Source organism: Nannobrachium achirus (genome assembly GCF_963921795.1).
Source record: "Nannobrachium achirus genome assembly, chromosome: 7".
Classification (NCBI taxonomy): domain Eukaryota; kingdom Metazoa; phylum Chordata; class Actinopteri; order Myctophiformes; family Myctophidae; genus Nannobrachium; species Nannobrachium achirus.
The window spans coordinates 36,911,735-36,929,132 of NC_137816.1; the positions used below are offsets into that span (position 1 = coordinate 36,911,735).

Below are 17,398 nucleotides of genomic sequence, written 5' to 3' on the forward strand. Positions count from 1 at the left end.
AGACCCCTGGGGGACTCCGCTTAAGATCTATGTCAAACTTGTCTCTTGAGTCACGTCATGTGCATTTTGTTTTGTCTTCTCCAGTCGTACTTTGTCACCGACTACGATCCCACGATTGAAGACTCGTACACCAAGCAGTGTGTGATCGATGAGAGGGCAGCCAGACTCGACAGTAAGTTCACTAGGACTCTGACCTACATGCGCACAAGATCAGCTATTTTCACAAATTGTATCTGTGGGACTGAGTCAAACTAAATGTAATGCCTCCACTCTAATACCAAGTGCTTGTCAGCATCCCCAGTTCAAATCAGATTTTTGGGGGGGCCTGAAAAGGTTGAGAACCACTGTTCTACAACATTATGCTTACTTAGAGACGAGATAAAAAAAATGCATTCTTCTATCTATACTGACTCTGTTCTATATCTGTTGCTAAAGGTTCTTCTACTGCACAAGAAGCATACAGCATTCTGCCATTTTATTTCTACTTTGACAAAGCACCTCATGTATATTTGACTTTGTATGTTTGATGTTGTCTTCTTATCTGACTTAGTTTCCCTTGTTTCTTCCTCTATTCTCTACCCATGTTTTCTTGAAACCGCAAAACGTTGCTAGCTTATGCACAAAATTTTTTTTTTTCACTCACACTTTCACTTGTGATGTGTGATGTGACAACAAGGTTTAAGTTGCAAATGTGTTGCAAGTTGTGGGTGTGTCCGTATCCGTGCGCACACACTTTTATATTGTATTTTCTTGCATTGTGTAGTCTACAGCAGTGGTTCTCAAACTTTTTGGGCTTCAGTACCCCCTTTTCCTGATTGCTGAATCCAAGTACCCCCTTTAATCCAGTGACGCATACAAGTCTGTAACTCTGACAGTGTACAAATGGAACCAAATGAATCCTAACAGGTTCATTTGGTTCCATTTGTACACTGTCAGAGTTAAGGGGATACCTTGAAATTTGGTAGTTTGAGAAACACTGCTCTAATCGACAACATTTTGACTAGAAAATACTGACATCAAAAGTCCAGCTTTTATGTCAATATGTTGAAAATAAAAGTACGTAGCCGTTTTCTATTCAGTAACAGTAAAATGTATACTTAATTTGGTTTAAAGCTACGTATACAGAGCAGCACATTCACATACATTTGTCAATGTTTTATCATTAAACATAACAGTAAAATAAATGTTTCCATTTTCCATGTTCTCTCAAGTATCCCCTGTAGTACCTCCGCGTACCCCTAGGGGTACACGTACCCCCATTTGAGAAACACTGGTCTACAGTATGCATTAGTTATTGTTTTTGTTGTTTGCATACTGGTTGCTAGTGTGCCAAAGGCAAATTTCCATTTTATGTCAAATGTAATGGACCATAAGGTTTTCTTTATCTTTGCATACAATTACCATACTTGTAAGGGCCAAATGACCCCACCAGTAGAATAGACACTGTGAGGACAAGATAATGGTTGTTTTATGGTTAAAAAGATTTTTTTTTAGGTTGGGGTTAGGATTAGGACTTTAGTTTCATGCTGGTGTCGCACACCATATAAATAGCCGATCTACAAGCTCACGATACGTGTCTTTCGGCCTCAGAATGGCATTGTAAGAATGGCAATATGGCATTCATAAAATCGGCATTAAAGTCTATAGCCTGATTTATCAAAAAAAAATGGTTTCTTTTTCTGCCTTTATTGATAGTGAAAAGTAGACTGACAGGAAATGGGGAGATAGAAATGGGGAGTGACACGCAGCAAAGGTCGCCGGGATCGGGAGTCGAACCCGCGACGCGCTGTCAGGCTGCAGCTGCCTGGACCGCTAGACTAGCAGCCCAGGCCGACCTGATTTATTCCTGGTTGCATGTTGATGGTGTTGCATGCCGTAAATTGCAGATCTACAAGCTCACAACGCATCACATATGTGACTCATTGTGGGCTTGCAGATCTGCTGAGCACGACAACGGTGCACAACTAAATTTAACTGAGGCTTATGTCCTCACAAGTATTGTAATACAAACGTGTGTGTGTGTGTGTGTGTGTGTGTGTAGTACTGGACACGGCTGGGCAGGAAGAGTTTGGAGCCATGAGAGAACAATACATGAGGACAGGGGAGGGCTTCCTGCTCGTCTTCTCAGTCACTGACAGAGGAAGGTGAGTGACACTTTCTCCCCCCCCCACACACACACACACACACACACACACAGCTCAGAGAAGTATTTATCGGGCTTCACGCCCCAAAAAGCCCCCAAACCCCCCTCCTTTTGTCACTCTTATTCAAAGCATGAATCTCGAAACTCTCACGACTTCCGGACTCTGACTTTCTCTCTCTCTCTCTGTCATTTTCAGTACTTCCTCCCTCAAAGGTTTCTCTTAACACGGTCTACTTTTTTTTTTTTTTTTTTTAACAATAGAGTTTAAACCAGTGGTTCTCAAACTCCTTTTTCCTTAATTCATGAATCCAAGCACCACCCTTTACCCGTCTACAGCATTTTTGCTTAGAAAGTATTGACATAAAAAGTCCAGTTTTACGTCAATATGTTCAAAATAAAGCAAAATAAAACTTTAAATTCACATATTCACATATACAGTATTTTTCCCTGTTCACTTTCTTTCATGTACCCTCTGTAGTACTTCTGTGTGCCCCCAGGGGCACATGTATCCCCATTTGAGAAACACTGGTGGGCAAACGTATCCCCATGCAAACGTATCCCCATGTATCCATCCATCCATACTTCAAATGCTGATCTACATCTGCACGTTGTGAGCTTGCAGATCGGCTATTTGAAATATTAAAATAAATATGTCTATATAGTAAAAAAAAGGCAAAGAAGTTAAGGCATAAGGCATAAGACCTGGATCATAATAGAGCCCCATATGTCCAAAACTGTTACCTTCCGAGGACTCAAATTCAAAAGTACCAAAAGTAGCAGAGAGACAAGCTCGAACTGTATCGCTTCACACCACATTTCGAGCTTGTAGATCTGCTTATTTTGATGCTTTTGTGTGACACTGTAGAATGATCTAGTAGTAGGGCAATAATATACAAGAAAAACACAGTTAAAATATGGAGCTAAGAGGTTTCTGCCCAACAGCAAAAACATGTAGAAATGTTGAGTTCTACAAGATTGTATTGGTTTTATGTTATGGCTGTATTCTTGCTATGGGAACTTCAGTTGAAAGATTGTATGACTTCAGTGGGTTAAAACATGAAGTAAACTGTTTACTAAGCCCCTGATAAGTTGGTTCCATTGTTAGGCAGCCACCAGTGTTGCCAAGTCTGCTTATTATAAGCGACTTGTTTATCTGTAAAGTGTCCCTTGATAATATTGGTAGTGTTGGGCTTGTCTGTAATGTGTAGTTGCTTATGTTGTTTAACCCAGTGATTCTCGAACATTTTCATGTCAAGGTCCCCCAAATTAATAATATGATTTGTTTCGCAGACTAGAGCTGGGATACCCGACCGAAATCCGACGGGACCCGACAAGCCCAACGGGCTCGGGCCCGGGTCGGACGCATTTTCATAATTAATTGTCGGACGTCGATTCGGGTCGGACATATTTTTGATATAGCCTCTGCCTACCTATATGACATGCATCATGCACTCTCTCTGATGATGCACGCAGCGTGCAACTCCTGTGTGTGTGTGTGTGTGTGTGTGTGTGTGTGTGTGTGTGTGTGTGTGTGTGTGTGTGTGTGTGTGTGTGTGGCACTGTGTTTGTGTGTGTGTGCTGCTCGCGCTAATGCTGCAGCCACGGAGACAACTCTGACCACGGAGAAAAGTCCCCCGCTGAGGTAAACGCGCAGCGCGCTGTTGTGGTTTGGAAGTGGCGTGCCGCTGAATGGAGCTCCTAGCTTGTGTTCCACTACTGTCCCTTGCATTGGATGTTTATTTTTCGGCGCTGTTGTGTGCAGTCGCAGTGCACTGTGCCAGGCCAGCCTTGTCCGTCCGTCCGTTCAACACACATCACATCACTCAAGTAAATCCTGGCTTATACTTCTTCATCACGGCGTGTTCCGTGACAAAATGTGGCTGATCTGCAAGCTCACAACGCCTCGCATCCGCAATGCGTTGTGAGCTTGTAGATCTGCTATTTTCCAGGCACAGAAACTTGCAGTCAGACATCGAGCGCAGCGCACGTTATTATTTTTATTATTTAATAATCGACATAGCCTACTATTTAAACACTTTCACAAGCTACAGTGTGGCTTAATATTCACATTAAGGGTAACAAGCAGGCACGCTGCATGCACTGCACATTAGAACAAGTTTGCTAGTGAGTGTAAATCAGTGGCTTCCTCAAAGAAAAAGAAAGGAGGGGAAAAAGCGTTGGAAACATAAGGTTCGGGCCTCGGCGCGGGTCGGACGCATTTTAATGATTAATGCTCGGACGTCGATTCGGGTCGGACATAAAACTGTCGGACACGGGTTCGGAACGGACAGAAAAAATGGGCCCGATCCCAGCTCTATCGCAGACCCACATCTGAAAATAATATTGTCAGGGAGCCCCCTACATGATGTGTGTTGTTAAAATGTTTAAAGAATATTCCAATTATTTCACTTTCTTTTCAATATTTTCAAATAGCCTATCGTGTATATTCTTGTAGACCTGGCTGCTTGTTTCTCTCCCAAAATATGGCAACACTGGTGGCCACTTTTTGCCATTCTGCAGTAGTAGCACTTACTGTACATTTAGACAAGAGACCAATCCTTAACCACAGTAATCCTGGCATCCTTATTTTGAGCATGTTATTATATGTGAATAATTCTTTTTTAACAAATAATGATAATAAAAAAAACATTTTCATCAAATTAAAAAAGAAATCTCAACATTTCTACAAGCTTTTCAACATTTCAACAAGCTCACAGTGTGTCGCCATGTGACGCATAAAACACAATTTATAGGTTGTGAATACTTTCTGTGTTCTGTGTAATATTGTACTGTTGTAGTAGTCTGTCCTTGGGGGGGGGAGTGGGACTGAGTTACTAGGGCCCAAGGTGGAGGAGCCTGGAATTATTTTATACTTTAGCTATTGAAAAAAAGCAGATCTACAAGCTCACAGTGCCGCGCTTGTAGATCTGCTATTTTTGAAAAGTCGTGAAAATGTGTGCAAATCATCGAATGTATGTATTTTTTAAGCGAACATTTGTAACTCAAATTTGGGGGGTCCTTCACATAAGTTTGAGCACCAATGACATAGAAACATAGGGTTTTCAAAAAAAAAACCTTAGAAGGATTTGAAATATTCAAAGACTTGCACAAATGTTCAAGATTCTTTAAAAATAGCAGATCTACAAGTGCCGTACTATGAGCTTGTATATCTGCTATTTTTCAATAGTTAAAGCACAACATGTAAGTGAATCCTGTACCCTACCCAGGGCCCAGAATTTGGTGCGACACCCCTGCCCCCACCCGTACTCCATAACCCCCTCCAATGTTTATGTTGTAAACAGTCTTTCCTTCCTCCATTTCTATTAAGTCAAGTCTTTCCAGATTGACTGTGTGTGCTTCTCTGAGCTAAGCTGTCTGTGGGCCACTGGCTGGAATGCTGTCCTGGGTGTTTTGTGGTTTGAGTTGTGCTTCTTTTTCTCCTGGGTGACATTTTTATGCACTGTCTGTGTGTGCTGTTTGGTTCCGGTGGTGCACATGACGTTTGTGATCACTGTGCGGTGGTCCTCAAACATTTTCATGTCAAGGACTAGGATTGATACGTACATACTAGGCCGCAGATCCCATTTGAAAAGTTTTTTTTTTTTTTTTTAGTGAGAAAATGTTCTCAAAGTGTCTACACCAGGGGTCTTCAACAGGGGGTCCGGGACCCCTAGGGGGTCCTCAGAGTTACTACAGGGGGGCCACCAAATCTTTGTGTGATAAACTTTTTTTTTTCTCCTTTTTTTTATAATAACCACTTGAACCCTAACGTCCATATTCTGAGAACTTTAGCCAAAAATAGCAGATCTACAAGCTCACAACGCCTCGCGCTGTGAGGCGTTGTGAGCTTGTAGATCGGCTATCGGCAAAGAGGTTTGGTGTAGAGGTGGAAAAAAGAGCACGCTATAGAGTGAAAGGTCAAGTTTATTGACGGTTCAAGTGGTTACATATCTGATGATACAAATTTAAATGAATCCAAAATACACTTGATTGTAATGATTGTGCTGTCAAACGATTAAACTATATGAAAAAGCAAGGGTCCCTGACTCCCTGCTTCATCTCTCTCTCAGCTAAGGGGTCCCTGGCCTGAAAGCGTTGAAGACCCCTGGTCTACACTCTAGGCAAGGAGATAACTGTGTAGAGGGTGAAACCTATGAGCTGAATATGGTAGTCATTCTTATACATTCTCTAACTGGGTTGGTAGTGAAATTAAACTGCTCCCTTTTGTGCTGAGGACCCCCTGGAACCCCCTCAAGGACCCCAGGGGACCCCACTTACTTTGAGAAGCACCACATTAGCGAGATGGCCTGGAAGGCAACAGGGAGCTCAGAGAGTGTCAGAGCTCTCAGACAAGTGTTTCTGCAATGCTGCACGGATAGCACCATAGAAGATGTCTGGCTTCTCCCACTTTGCTTCCTTGTTTAACCCTCTTAACTTGATTCACAGAAGCATTGACCTCATCTGCTGGGTGCCAGGGAGTGTGTGTGTGTGTGTGTGTGTGTGGGGTGGGGTGGAGTCGGGGGGGTTGGGGATGTGGTGAAGAGCTTACATTCCTAGGAGGTTTGACTGAGATCCTGAAGTTCAGAGGCACCAATTTAATCTCTCTGCAGTGCACACATGCACATTTACATGTGGTTTGTGTGTGTGCGTGCGTGCGCGCACCCGCCCAGGCATGCTAAATGCCTAAATTGTAAATTGCCTGTGTGCACATGTACGTATGTACACGTATTCAGACAAATGTGCGTATAAACACAGAGTCATCTCTTTGTGTGAAGTGCATTATCCAAATTGTTTCATTGAATGTTGTGTTCCACAGCTTTGAGGAGATCTACAAATTCCAAAGACAAATTCTCCGAGTCAAAGACCGAGATGAATTCCCCATGATCCTCGTAGGCAACAAAGCAGATCTTGAGCAGCAGAGACAAGTAAGTGTCCGTCCGTCCAAAGAGCAAGCAGTGGGGAATCTCCGTAATCGTCTAATCACAATTATTTGACATAATCGCAATTATTTTGTCATAATCGTCATAATCGTTTCCATGTTGAAAAGTTCATTTATCAAAAGATTTCAAAAACAGTGGAAATAGCAGATCTACAAGCTCACAACGCATCGCGATGCAACGCGTTGTGAGCTTGTAGATCGACTATTTCCACTATCAATGTTCTTTTTGAAGTATAAAAGTTTTCAAATTTCAGTTGTCATTTCGCCTACAAGCTAAACAGAAATGTAATTGTAAAAGACAAAAACACAAGTAAATCACTAATCGCAATTATTCGAGTGATAATTAATTGTCATATAAAAGTCATGACAGCCCTAATCTCCATGTGCTTTTTTCTAAGTTAATGCCCTGCATGAGCATACTACAGCATTACTCAAAAGCATCAAAAGTAGCAGATTCACAAGCTCGGAACACGGCGTGAAGCTACACACTTTGAGCTTGTAGATCTGCTACTTTTGAATGTGAATCCTGGAAAGTAACAGTTTGGGACATATGAGGTTATGTCCCAAACTCAAACTGTTACCCAATAATACATTGTGAATTAACCACTTAAGCCCTATTTAATAGTGAAAATAAATGATCTATTCTACAATTTTTGCGACGTGAGCTTGTGGATCTGCTATTTTCTGTATTTCTTATGTAGTTTTTTTTTTCTTACTTTTTTTGTGAAATCTTGAGAAATTCTTTTGAAAAATGTTTGATTTTCTTTCTCTGAAATCTTTTAAATTTGTATTTTATTTATTTTTAAAATCTTTTTAAGTAATAATAAAAAGTAATGACAGGAAACAATTGTTTTTATTTAACTCAAAAATGGCATTGTTTGGAACACACTGGCATAGAGGGATAGAGAGGAGGCAGTTTGTAGAAAAGGACATTGCTAATTTGGCTCTAGTCTTATTGGTACTGTATGCAGCTGCAGTTCCCTCCCTAGCGTGAATCCATAGCACCCCCTCATGGTGGATTGGTGCCTTGCAGGCATATGTCTGATCAGTGGCATTCATCACATAAGTGTACAAGGCAAGCTCATAGGCCCAAGGACCCCTGGGGGTCCCTGGACCCCACTTTGAGAACCAATGGCTTAAGTTGTTAATGACTGACCAGGGGCTCCATTCCAACATTAATCTGCTCACAGTCAGATTTTCCCTCACAAATATATATGTGGCGGAGAGAGTCGCAGCCCCAGCCTGAAGCCTCAAAAGTCTAGTATCTGCTCTTGTTCCATTGAGATGTCTCTTTGGTATAGTGGTTAAGATATTGGACTTTCACGTGGGAGACCCGGGTTCGAAGCCGGGTGGGGAGGTTCGGATCGCCTCCGTTACATTGGTGCCGTGACCCAGATCCGGGCTTCCCCATAGGAGGAGGTCAAAGGGGGTGAGTGTGGCGGAGAGAGTCGCAGCCCCAGCCTGAAGCCTCAAAAGTCTAGTATCTGCCCTTGTTCCATAGGGATGTCCCTTTGGAGTAATAGTTAAGATATTGGACTTTCACGCGGGAGACCCGGGTTCGAAACCGGGTGGGGAGGTTCGGATCACCTCCGTTACATATATACATATGTATATGTGTGCCCCTACTGTTTGAAGGCACCATAGGACAGGAAAGATTTGAATCCTAGTCCCCTTCACACTACACAACGTGCTCTGGCCATTGGATATTTCTATATTTGTGTGTTTGTTTAAAATGCTTTGCAGCACTTTGGTCAGCCTTTTGGTTATTTTTAAATGTTTTAATTTTTTTTGTTCATTTACAAGGCATAATATGTTTACCGTGCAGTACTGCTTGGGACCAGTAAATACTGCAATGTCCAGCACTGCTGGGGAGCAGCAATTATATAAAAATGTATAGTTCTAGGCACTACAGTAGATGGAATGTTTTTCTGCAAGTGATGGGACTCTTTACAGTAGAACATATGATCAGGCTTACATGGTGCGGTACACTTTAGTACAGCAGTGGAAAAGGCCTATAAGTATTCTCCATCAGTTCCTTGATTTAAGACAACAGTCCTCAAAACAAGATAATGTGCCTCTGTGGAGTCCATGGTGCATTTCACAGCCCCGCCAACAGAGGACACCAGTGCTTAATAATTGGCTCTGTCCTGGAGTGATTCTATACTTGTACATTCTTTTGGTTGTGTTAAAAATTGGATAACATCTGTCGGGTGGAAAACTCATATGTCCAAATCAGTTTTTGTTTTGTTTTTTCAGAAAAAAAGAAGAAAAAAAAGAAAAGCTAAAGTAGCAGATCATAACATGTTGCTTCGCACCTTGTTTCAAACTATATCTGCTACTTTTGATGCTTTTGTGTGACGCTGTTAGTACTATCCAAGTCTGTTCATTTACAACAAAAAAACACAAAAAGTTAAAATATGGAGATAAAGAGATTTCTGCTCGACGACGGCGACAAGCTCAAACATCCCAAACCCTGATGTATGCCTCCCCTTCTCAGGTAACTCAGGAGGAGGGCCAGCAGTTGGCCAGGCAGCTGAAGGTCACATACATGGAGGCGTCAGCCAAGATCCGTATGAATGTAGACCAGGCTTTCCACGAGCTGGTTAGAGTCATCAGGTAGGTTCCTTCATCCCAGGAAGTACACTTGTGTGTGTCCAGGGGAAACATAGGTTTTTCAAAAAACCTTAGGAGGATTTGAAATATTCAAAGACTAATAAAGAATACGAAAAATAGCAGATCTACAAGCGCGGCTTGACTCGGTGCCGCACTGTGAGCTTGTATATCTGCTATTTTTCAATAGTTAAAGCACAAAATGATGTGTTCCCAGTTCCCCCTATGAAGAACATTCTTGGAGTGAATACTTGTACCCAGGGTACAGAATTTGGTGCGACACCCCTGCTTGTGTCATATCAACCTCAAGGCCTATTTAGCCTACTTATTATGCCTTCACATTGATGTCCGATAAAGTTATCGGACATCAATGTGAAGAGGCGCCAATTAACAGCCGCTCGCGCAGAGCGCATCGCGAGCTGTTTGTCAGAGACCCAGTTCCATATCACTGTGATCTTAACCACATCGTTGTTGATCCTAACGATGTAGTTGTCGGCTATCGTTGTCTTTATCGGTGTTGGGTGGATGCTGCCGATCCACTTCAATTGAAAACCCACTTTTTTAAATCGTTATCGTCATCGTTATCGCTGCCGGTGGAAAAGAGCCTTTACTCTGGTCCAGATTTAATACATACAATACACATCTATATGCATTTTAGTTTTATTCTATTTCATGGAGATTTCAACCAACTGTCAGAATGATGAGCTCAAAAACAATGATGTTGTTCCTTCCCCTCTCCTCGCATCTCCCAGGAAATTCCAGGAACAGGAATGCCCACCCTCACCGGAACCTACAAGAAAAGAAAAAGACAAGAGTGGCTGCCACTGTGTGATCGTCTGAGTGGGCCTTATATCACTGTAACTCATGCAGCCACTTCCAATCACCCCAAACCTCTGCCTGACATCACATCCAATGTGGATGACTGACTGCTGCCTTTTTTTTCCACATGCATGACTTCAGACAGCTTTTTCTGACATGCTCTGATCAGAAGCCGCTGTTCCCAAGGACAACTGACAATGCCAAATGTTAACACCACTCTACCTTCAACAATAATCTGATACACACGAGAGTCCCCCCCAACACTAAATATTGCCTTCTAAATCCGCTTAACAAATTGTTTTTATATTCTGAAGGACTTCTCTTGCCTTGTAGTGACATTTGTACCTTTTTGCCGAGATTGAATGAGAAACATATAGCCAGAATGTTAATGAGTTTGTTCTTGTTTCCCGTCTCACCTGAACAGAGATTATCTTAAGTTTTGTGTATGTTGTGCCATATTCATTTTTACTCCCATGTGCTAATCTGCTACTGTACATAATGTGATATTTGTTGTGATTTTCAAAGTGTATTTCTAATGACTTATTAAATCACCACAGTACAGTGTGTGAGATTGAGTTTGGTTTATATGAAAAAGAAATATATAAGGATGAGTGTATATATATAGTAACATCTAGATTGCCCTTAAAGTTATGACATTGGACTCGAAACCTATCTATGGATTCTGCCTTCATCTCAATGGCCAAAAATGGACTGTCTAATGTATTTGCATTTCAAGTCTTACAGATTGTAGATTTTAAATGAAATGCCATTTCTCCTGAATGTAGGTAGTTTTTTTTTTCTCTTTTTTTTCTGAATCCATTCTCCATTCTCTTTCCTGTCAGTCACAGTTCAATCACAATTAAACACATTTGCTTTTTTCAAACCCTGACGAGCAGTACAGGCAAATCATTTGAAGCATATCATTTATTCTAGTCATTTCAGACCAAAATTCAACACTTTAGGCTCTGTATTCGAATAGAAATCAGTACAAAATAACTTTTCAGAATGATTATTTCACATCATTCCCATGAAATGTATCTTTTATTCACGTCTATTGGCTTTTTTATAGAGCAACATTATCATTCCAATAATATGCCTGGCAATCTTTTTTTTTCTTCTTCTTCTTTTCTACGTCCCTTGAGACATTTGATATGACATTTCCCCATGCTTATAGGCCTTTCTACTGTATGGGAAGCCATGACAAGCAGACACTTTGAGATGCATGCCGTTACACCATCAGTCTTATCGTGGGACATGAACTCGTCTGACCTGTCAAGTTCTAATCACCATGGATCTGCCTGGATACTGCTCTGCCATTCCTTTCCACATTTGTATTTCTGTTTGGGCATAAAAATGAAGTACTGCAATCTTTGTTTATATCACCTTGTAATATACAACGAAAAAGAAAATCTGATGGTGGAAGTAACAGACTTGATTAAATGTTTTTACTCTACTTTTATACATTATTTTCTTATCAAACTAGTTGACAAGTATTTTTATATGTTTATAAGTGAATATGCTTTCACAGCACAGATCCGATGTGTGTGTATATATAAAGAGGAGTATTTAATTCTCTTGATTGTTTTTAACTGAAGATAATTTTTGGCCCAAATTAGCTAAATTGGATTCTTTATTTAGATGTGACCACGAATGTTTTCCTTATACGCTGTAATATCTGAACACAGATTTTACTGTGTAGTGGCGTAGTTATGGAAATGATTGACCTTGAGATGTTCAGGAACAGCCTTGGTGTAAAATGTTCATCAGATGGACATGGTTGTTGGTGAGCTCTACTCTGGACAAGGAAGTTTTAGGTCACAAAAACCTATTCCGATGAATGAGGGTCGAAAGAACCACCATTTGTTTTTGCAGATTCCAGTATTCATCAAAATCATACAATTTTGTTTGGTATATTTCCATGTCCATGGCACTTGCCCCATGTATAGCTTCTGGTGCTATAATAAAAGATGTGATTGAGCCAAAAGGGGAAGATTTTTTTCCTTTTTGTTTCAAATGCAAATGTGCTGTTGACTCCTGTTTAAAATCGATTCATGGTGGACAAAATATAGATTCATGGTTGGTGGACAATACAATTTGATATTAATGTAATATTCAAAATGTTACTACACTACTGTACTTTTTCCTGCCACTAGTTAAAGTAATTGTGAATAATGCATCAAAAGTTGTTGTAATGTTATAGGAATATTCTTAATCTTCCTCTAGAAGTCCTATCTAAAGTTATAGGGAAAACTAATCAGGCTTTTCATCTACAGAAAGCTGCTCATGGATCAGCAAAATACACATCAAAATGTTTATGATTCTTGCTGTAATATTTGAATAATAGAGCCATGAAATGTGAGACCATTTTACTGTGCAGTACCACTGATTATACCAACAAATTGCCCACAATCTTGCACTTTATGGGTATGTAGGCCTATACACAGGCCAGCCACATGCTAGGTTTCACCTAAACTTGTTATCTCTGCTAGATGGAGATAAGGTGTGTGTGTGTGTGTGTGTGTGTGTGTGTGTGTGTGTGTGTGTGTGTGTGTGTGTGTGTGTGTGTGTGTGTACATGTGTGTGGATGCAATATCAAACTATTGCATGGCTACTACTGTACTATTAAATTGACAACTGTATGATTTTTGTTGACTAATAACTGAAATTGTATTTTTTACTTTACATTGAATGTTGACTTTTCTGGATCAAAATTATGTGAGGGAGGTTCTCTTCTCACACTCTTGCTATCTCCCTCCATCCTCCTCAACTCCGCCTGACTTGCTCTGCCAAGGGTGTCGCACCAAATTCTGGGCCCTGGGTCGTGCTTTAATTATTGAAATATAGCATGTGGGCTAATACAATGCTCACAGCGCGGCACGGAGTGCCACGCTGCAAGCTTGTAGATCTGCTATTTTTGAAGTCTTTGAATATTTCAGATCCTTCTAAGGTTTTTTGAAAAACCTATGTTTCTATGTCAGTGGTGCTCTAATCTTTTCATGTGAAGGACCCCCAAAATGATACGTATTTGGCCACGGACCCCCATCTCAAAATGTTTAGTTCCAGGGACCCCCCAGAAGCAAAACTTGAGTTACAAATGTTTGCTTAAAAAATAAATATATTCAAAGATTTGCACGCATTTTCACGACTTTTCAAAAATAGCAGATATACAAGCTTGCAGTGCGGCACTCGGTGCCGCGCTGTGAGCTTGTATATCTGCTATTTTTCAATAGCTAAAGTATAAAATAATTAAGACCCCTCTTGGGCCCTAGTAACTCAGTCCCCCCCTTGTGACGCCCGTCTGCCAAATGTTGTAGGTCTATTATATCCCTATCAGAATCATATCAGGCTAGTTGGTGTGCATCTGCCATCCACTTGAACGATTTTTAAAACTAAATATATTTGTATATGAACGGCCCGGTTTAAAGGACGACTTCACCACTTTTCAACCTATCTTGATATAATTGGTCCTCACTAATATTCACGATAAAATAGCACAATTTCTTTCATTCTACTCGGTCTGTGTCTCTTAGGAGGGCTGTGGGTAGTTCAAAACCCATCTACATCATCGCTAGGCAGATTTCTTAAACAATATTAAGAATAATAAACCTAATATTTAGATTTGTATTATCGCAACAATGGCTTCCATTATAGCATTTTAACTTTTCAGGAATAGAAAGCCTGCAGTTTCCATTAGCTTGGATTCCTGATGATGTCACTGGTAGACAGGTTTTTGCCCACAGGCAGCCCTCCTATGAGACACAGAGTAGGAAAAGAAAAAGTGGTGAAGTTGTCTTTTAATCTGGATTGCAGCTTTAATTGTATAGATGTTAATTGTTTTAAGATATTTTGTTTGAGTTTAAAGCAGTGGTTCTTAAAGTGAGTTCAATGGAAAATGTGTTAATTTAGCATATAAGTCAGTATAGCTTATGAAATGACCACTTTAACCCTATTCCATTTTGTGTGTGTGTGGGCCTTATGGCATTTTAAAATTGTTTTGAAAAACATCTGAAAATAGTCGATCTCCATCGACGTTTAGCTCCATCAGCTATTTATTTTCACAATTTAATTTTACAAGCACAAATGTAGCCTACAATATTGGCTATTATAGACCTATACTAGGCCTACACTACACCCCCCCCCCAGGCCCCCCCCCCCCCACACACACACACACACACACACACACACACACACACACGGGGAAGTAGCTGGCACACACATGACATCGAACTGTCAACCTACTACAGTACACAACACTATACCTTCTTCATATTCAATACCCTCAGGCATATAGGAACTACACAGACAGAGCAGGGGGAGAGTCACTTCACCATCTATTCATTTAAACCTGTTGTACCTCATCATGCACTGTCGCCTTTTGCCCATTGGTCCAATACAGTGGGGGAAAAAAATAAAAGAACGGCAATCGATAGCCAGATCAACCATCGCCGCATAGGTGAATGAGATATGTTTCTTGTAGCCTAATCGCAGCGATTACATGTGGCGGTTGCATATAATATGTGTCGTTTTTCAGTATGCTAGTTCGTGAATGCAGACTAAAATTAAACACTAAATCTGCATCATCGTGTGCTGACGTTCACCCTGTCCACTCGACAATGGTTTAGCCCATAACACGATGTCTCCACAGACCCTCTACTCTTATTCAGGGCTATTCTATTCGTATACACTACACTACATGTAGTTGGTCTTTATCAGTCAGGAAAGTACAATTTGATTTAACTTCTCACCGAAGAATGGATGGAGTCAGCAGCAACAGGAGCTTGTCTTACAGTAGATGGAGTTATGACAGGTAAGAGAACGGTTTTCAGTTTCTCCTCGGTATTATTTTTTGACAGTTCTGCCTTCAATAACTGGCATCATGATTCTCTTCTCATTGGGATTACTGACAACCCGCTGCGCAAATAGTTTTCAGGTGCAGTAATTGCACTGACTTCATCACATGAAGCAGTCTGTTCAGTCAGTGCATATGGCTGCTATGCTACTGCTATGCATTTATGTGCTCTGTCTACAACTATCAACCTGCATTGCCCGCGTTCATCCATCAATTCATTCACTTCAGTTGAAACTACCAATTATACAAGTTGGGGGTTTGTATGTGAGTGCAATATTTAATACATTTATAGCCTATCAACCCCTGGCATGTGTCTAGATACAGAGCTGGTATAATATTGAAGAGAAGGAAGACAGTGTAACAATGTATTATAAACAGTTGTGTGTAGGGGAGACAGGGGTATAAAGTAACAGGGCAATTGTAACACTCTGACTTTATGTCAATAAAAGTAATGTTTTAGTCTTGTCCTAATGGTACATTATTAATTTGGGCACATATAGCCTACCAGAAGATGACTAGTAGCCTATATTTCAAATAAGTAGCCTAGTCTGGGAATTATGAAGGAAAATGTAATAGTGTTACGTTCAACCCCACTCTCCACATACACAATACATTTAGTTTGGTTTGCTGACCTGTGAGAGGAATGTATTGGATTTGCCCGCCTTCACATTGTTATTGGTATTCTGAACGCACATTAATAGCATCCCAAGAGACCACTACCATTACCAGAGCCGTGTTATTGTATCACAGTCTGCAACTGTTGTACTGCATATTGTTTTAATTGTCTGAGAGATTAGATGAGGAGGAGAGGGTTGATATTATGTTATATATCACACACACACACACACACACACACACACACACACACACACACACACACACACACACGCATGCACATTGCACACTATATATATTGATTGACTGACACAAGCAATTCATTTGCTTGTGTTATTGGTATTCTGGTCCTGTGCATTAGCATCTCAAGAGACCACTTCTACAGCAGTGAAGGAAAAATGAACAATGCTGAAAAATAGATAAGCCTATGCAGTGTCGTGTGTGTGTGTGTGTGTGTGTGTGTGTGTGTGTGTGTGTGTGTGTGTGTGTGTGTGTGTGTGTGTGTGTGTGTGTGTGTGTGTGTGTGTGTGTGCGCGTGCGCGTGCGTGCGTGCGTGCGTGCGTGCGTGAGAGAGAGAGAGAAAGAGAGCAGAGGTTATGGAAAAAATATGCTCAACTTTCCCCACGGCAGGTGACCTAATAGGTGACCTATGTCAATAGGTCACCCTTACAGGGTCTTATTGCTGGGCAATACAATCTAAACTTCACATTCATACTGTATTCATGGACCCCAACCAACCTCCCTCCCTCTACCATCAAGCAACATAAGGTTTGCCAACTATAGCCATGGAATTTTCACCTTAATGAAACTCAGTTGTTGGCCACTGCAGATTTTGGTGACCTATAATGGCCTTTTGCTACAGTACCACACTTAGACTTAGGGCATAGCTGAATTGGGTAGAGAGAGGCCGCCTGGGAAACACAAGGTCCCAGGTTTGATTCCCAGCCCCGGCAAAGTGTCCCTGAATAAGACACTTGACTTAACCCCTAACTGCTCCCCCACCTGCACTCAGTCTGACCACCTGAGCATATTTAATAATTATGTTTTGAATTGATCTGTCGATACAAATTAGCTCGCTCTTAAATATGTGTCGATACAAATTAGCTCGCTCTTAAATATGCTCCACCTCCTCCCATATCCATGCTTCCCACTACGACGGATAACCAGTGTTTTGTTTTGTCTTTTATAGGGCATAGCGTTGGCAGCCATTTTAGGGTGTGAAATCCTTACATTTGGTGCGTGTTGGTGTGCGTATCTCAGAGAACCGTCTGACCGATCGACTTCAAACATGGTGCGCGCATCTGCGAGGTGCGGTGCCCAGATCGGTCGTATAGGCGGTTGTCCAGAACCACTGATCTGACTGATATGCCCATTAGGGGTGCAACGGTTCAGTTAGCCCACGGTTCGGTTCAAACCTTGTTTG

General features: G+C 41.1%; 1 protein-coding gene across 1 annotated transcript in view; it reads left to right on the plus strand.

The window, feature by feature from the left end:
• Positions 1 to 12,359, plus strand: part of rras2 (RAS related 2) — a 46,785-nt gene extending 34,426 nt beyond the window's left edge. The window contains exons 2-6 of the mRNA XM_080729680.1: positions 85 to 172; positions 2,042 to 2,144; positions 6,960 to 7,068; positions 9,580 to 9,698; positions 10,445 to 12,359. Of these exons, the coding sequence (XP_080585806.1) occupies positions 85 to 172; positions 2,042 to 2,144; positions 6,960 to 7,068; positions 9,580 to 9,698; positions 10,445 to 10,532 (507 nt within the window). The 3' untranslated portion in view covers positions 10,533 to 12,359. The remainder of the gene's footprint in view (positions 1 to 84; positions 173 to 2,041; positions 2,145 to 6,959; positions 7,069 to 9,579; positions 9,699 to 10,444) is intronic.
• Positions 12,360 to 17,398: the final 5,039 nt, after the last annotated feature.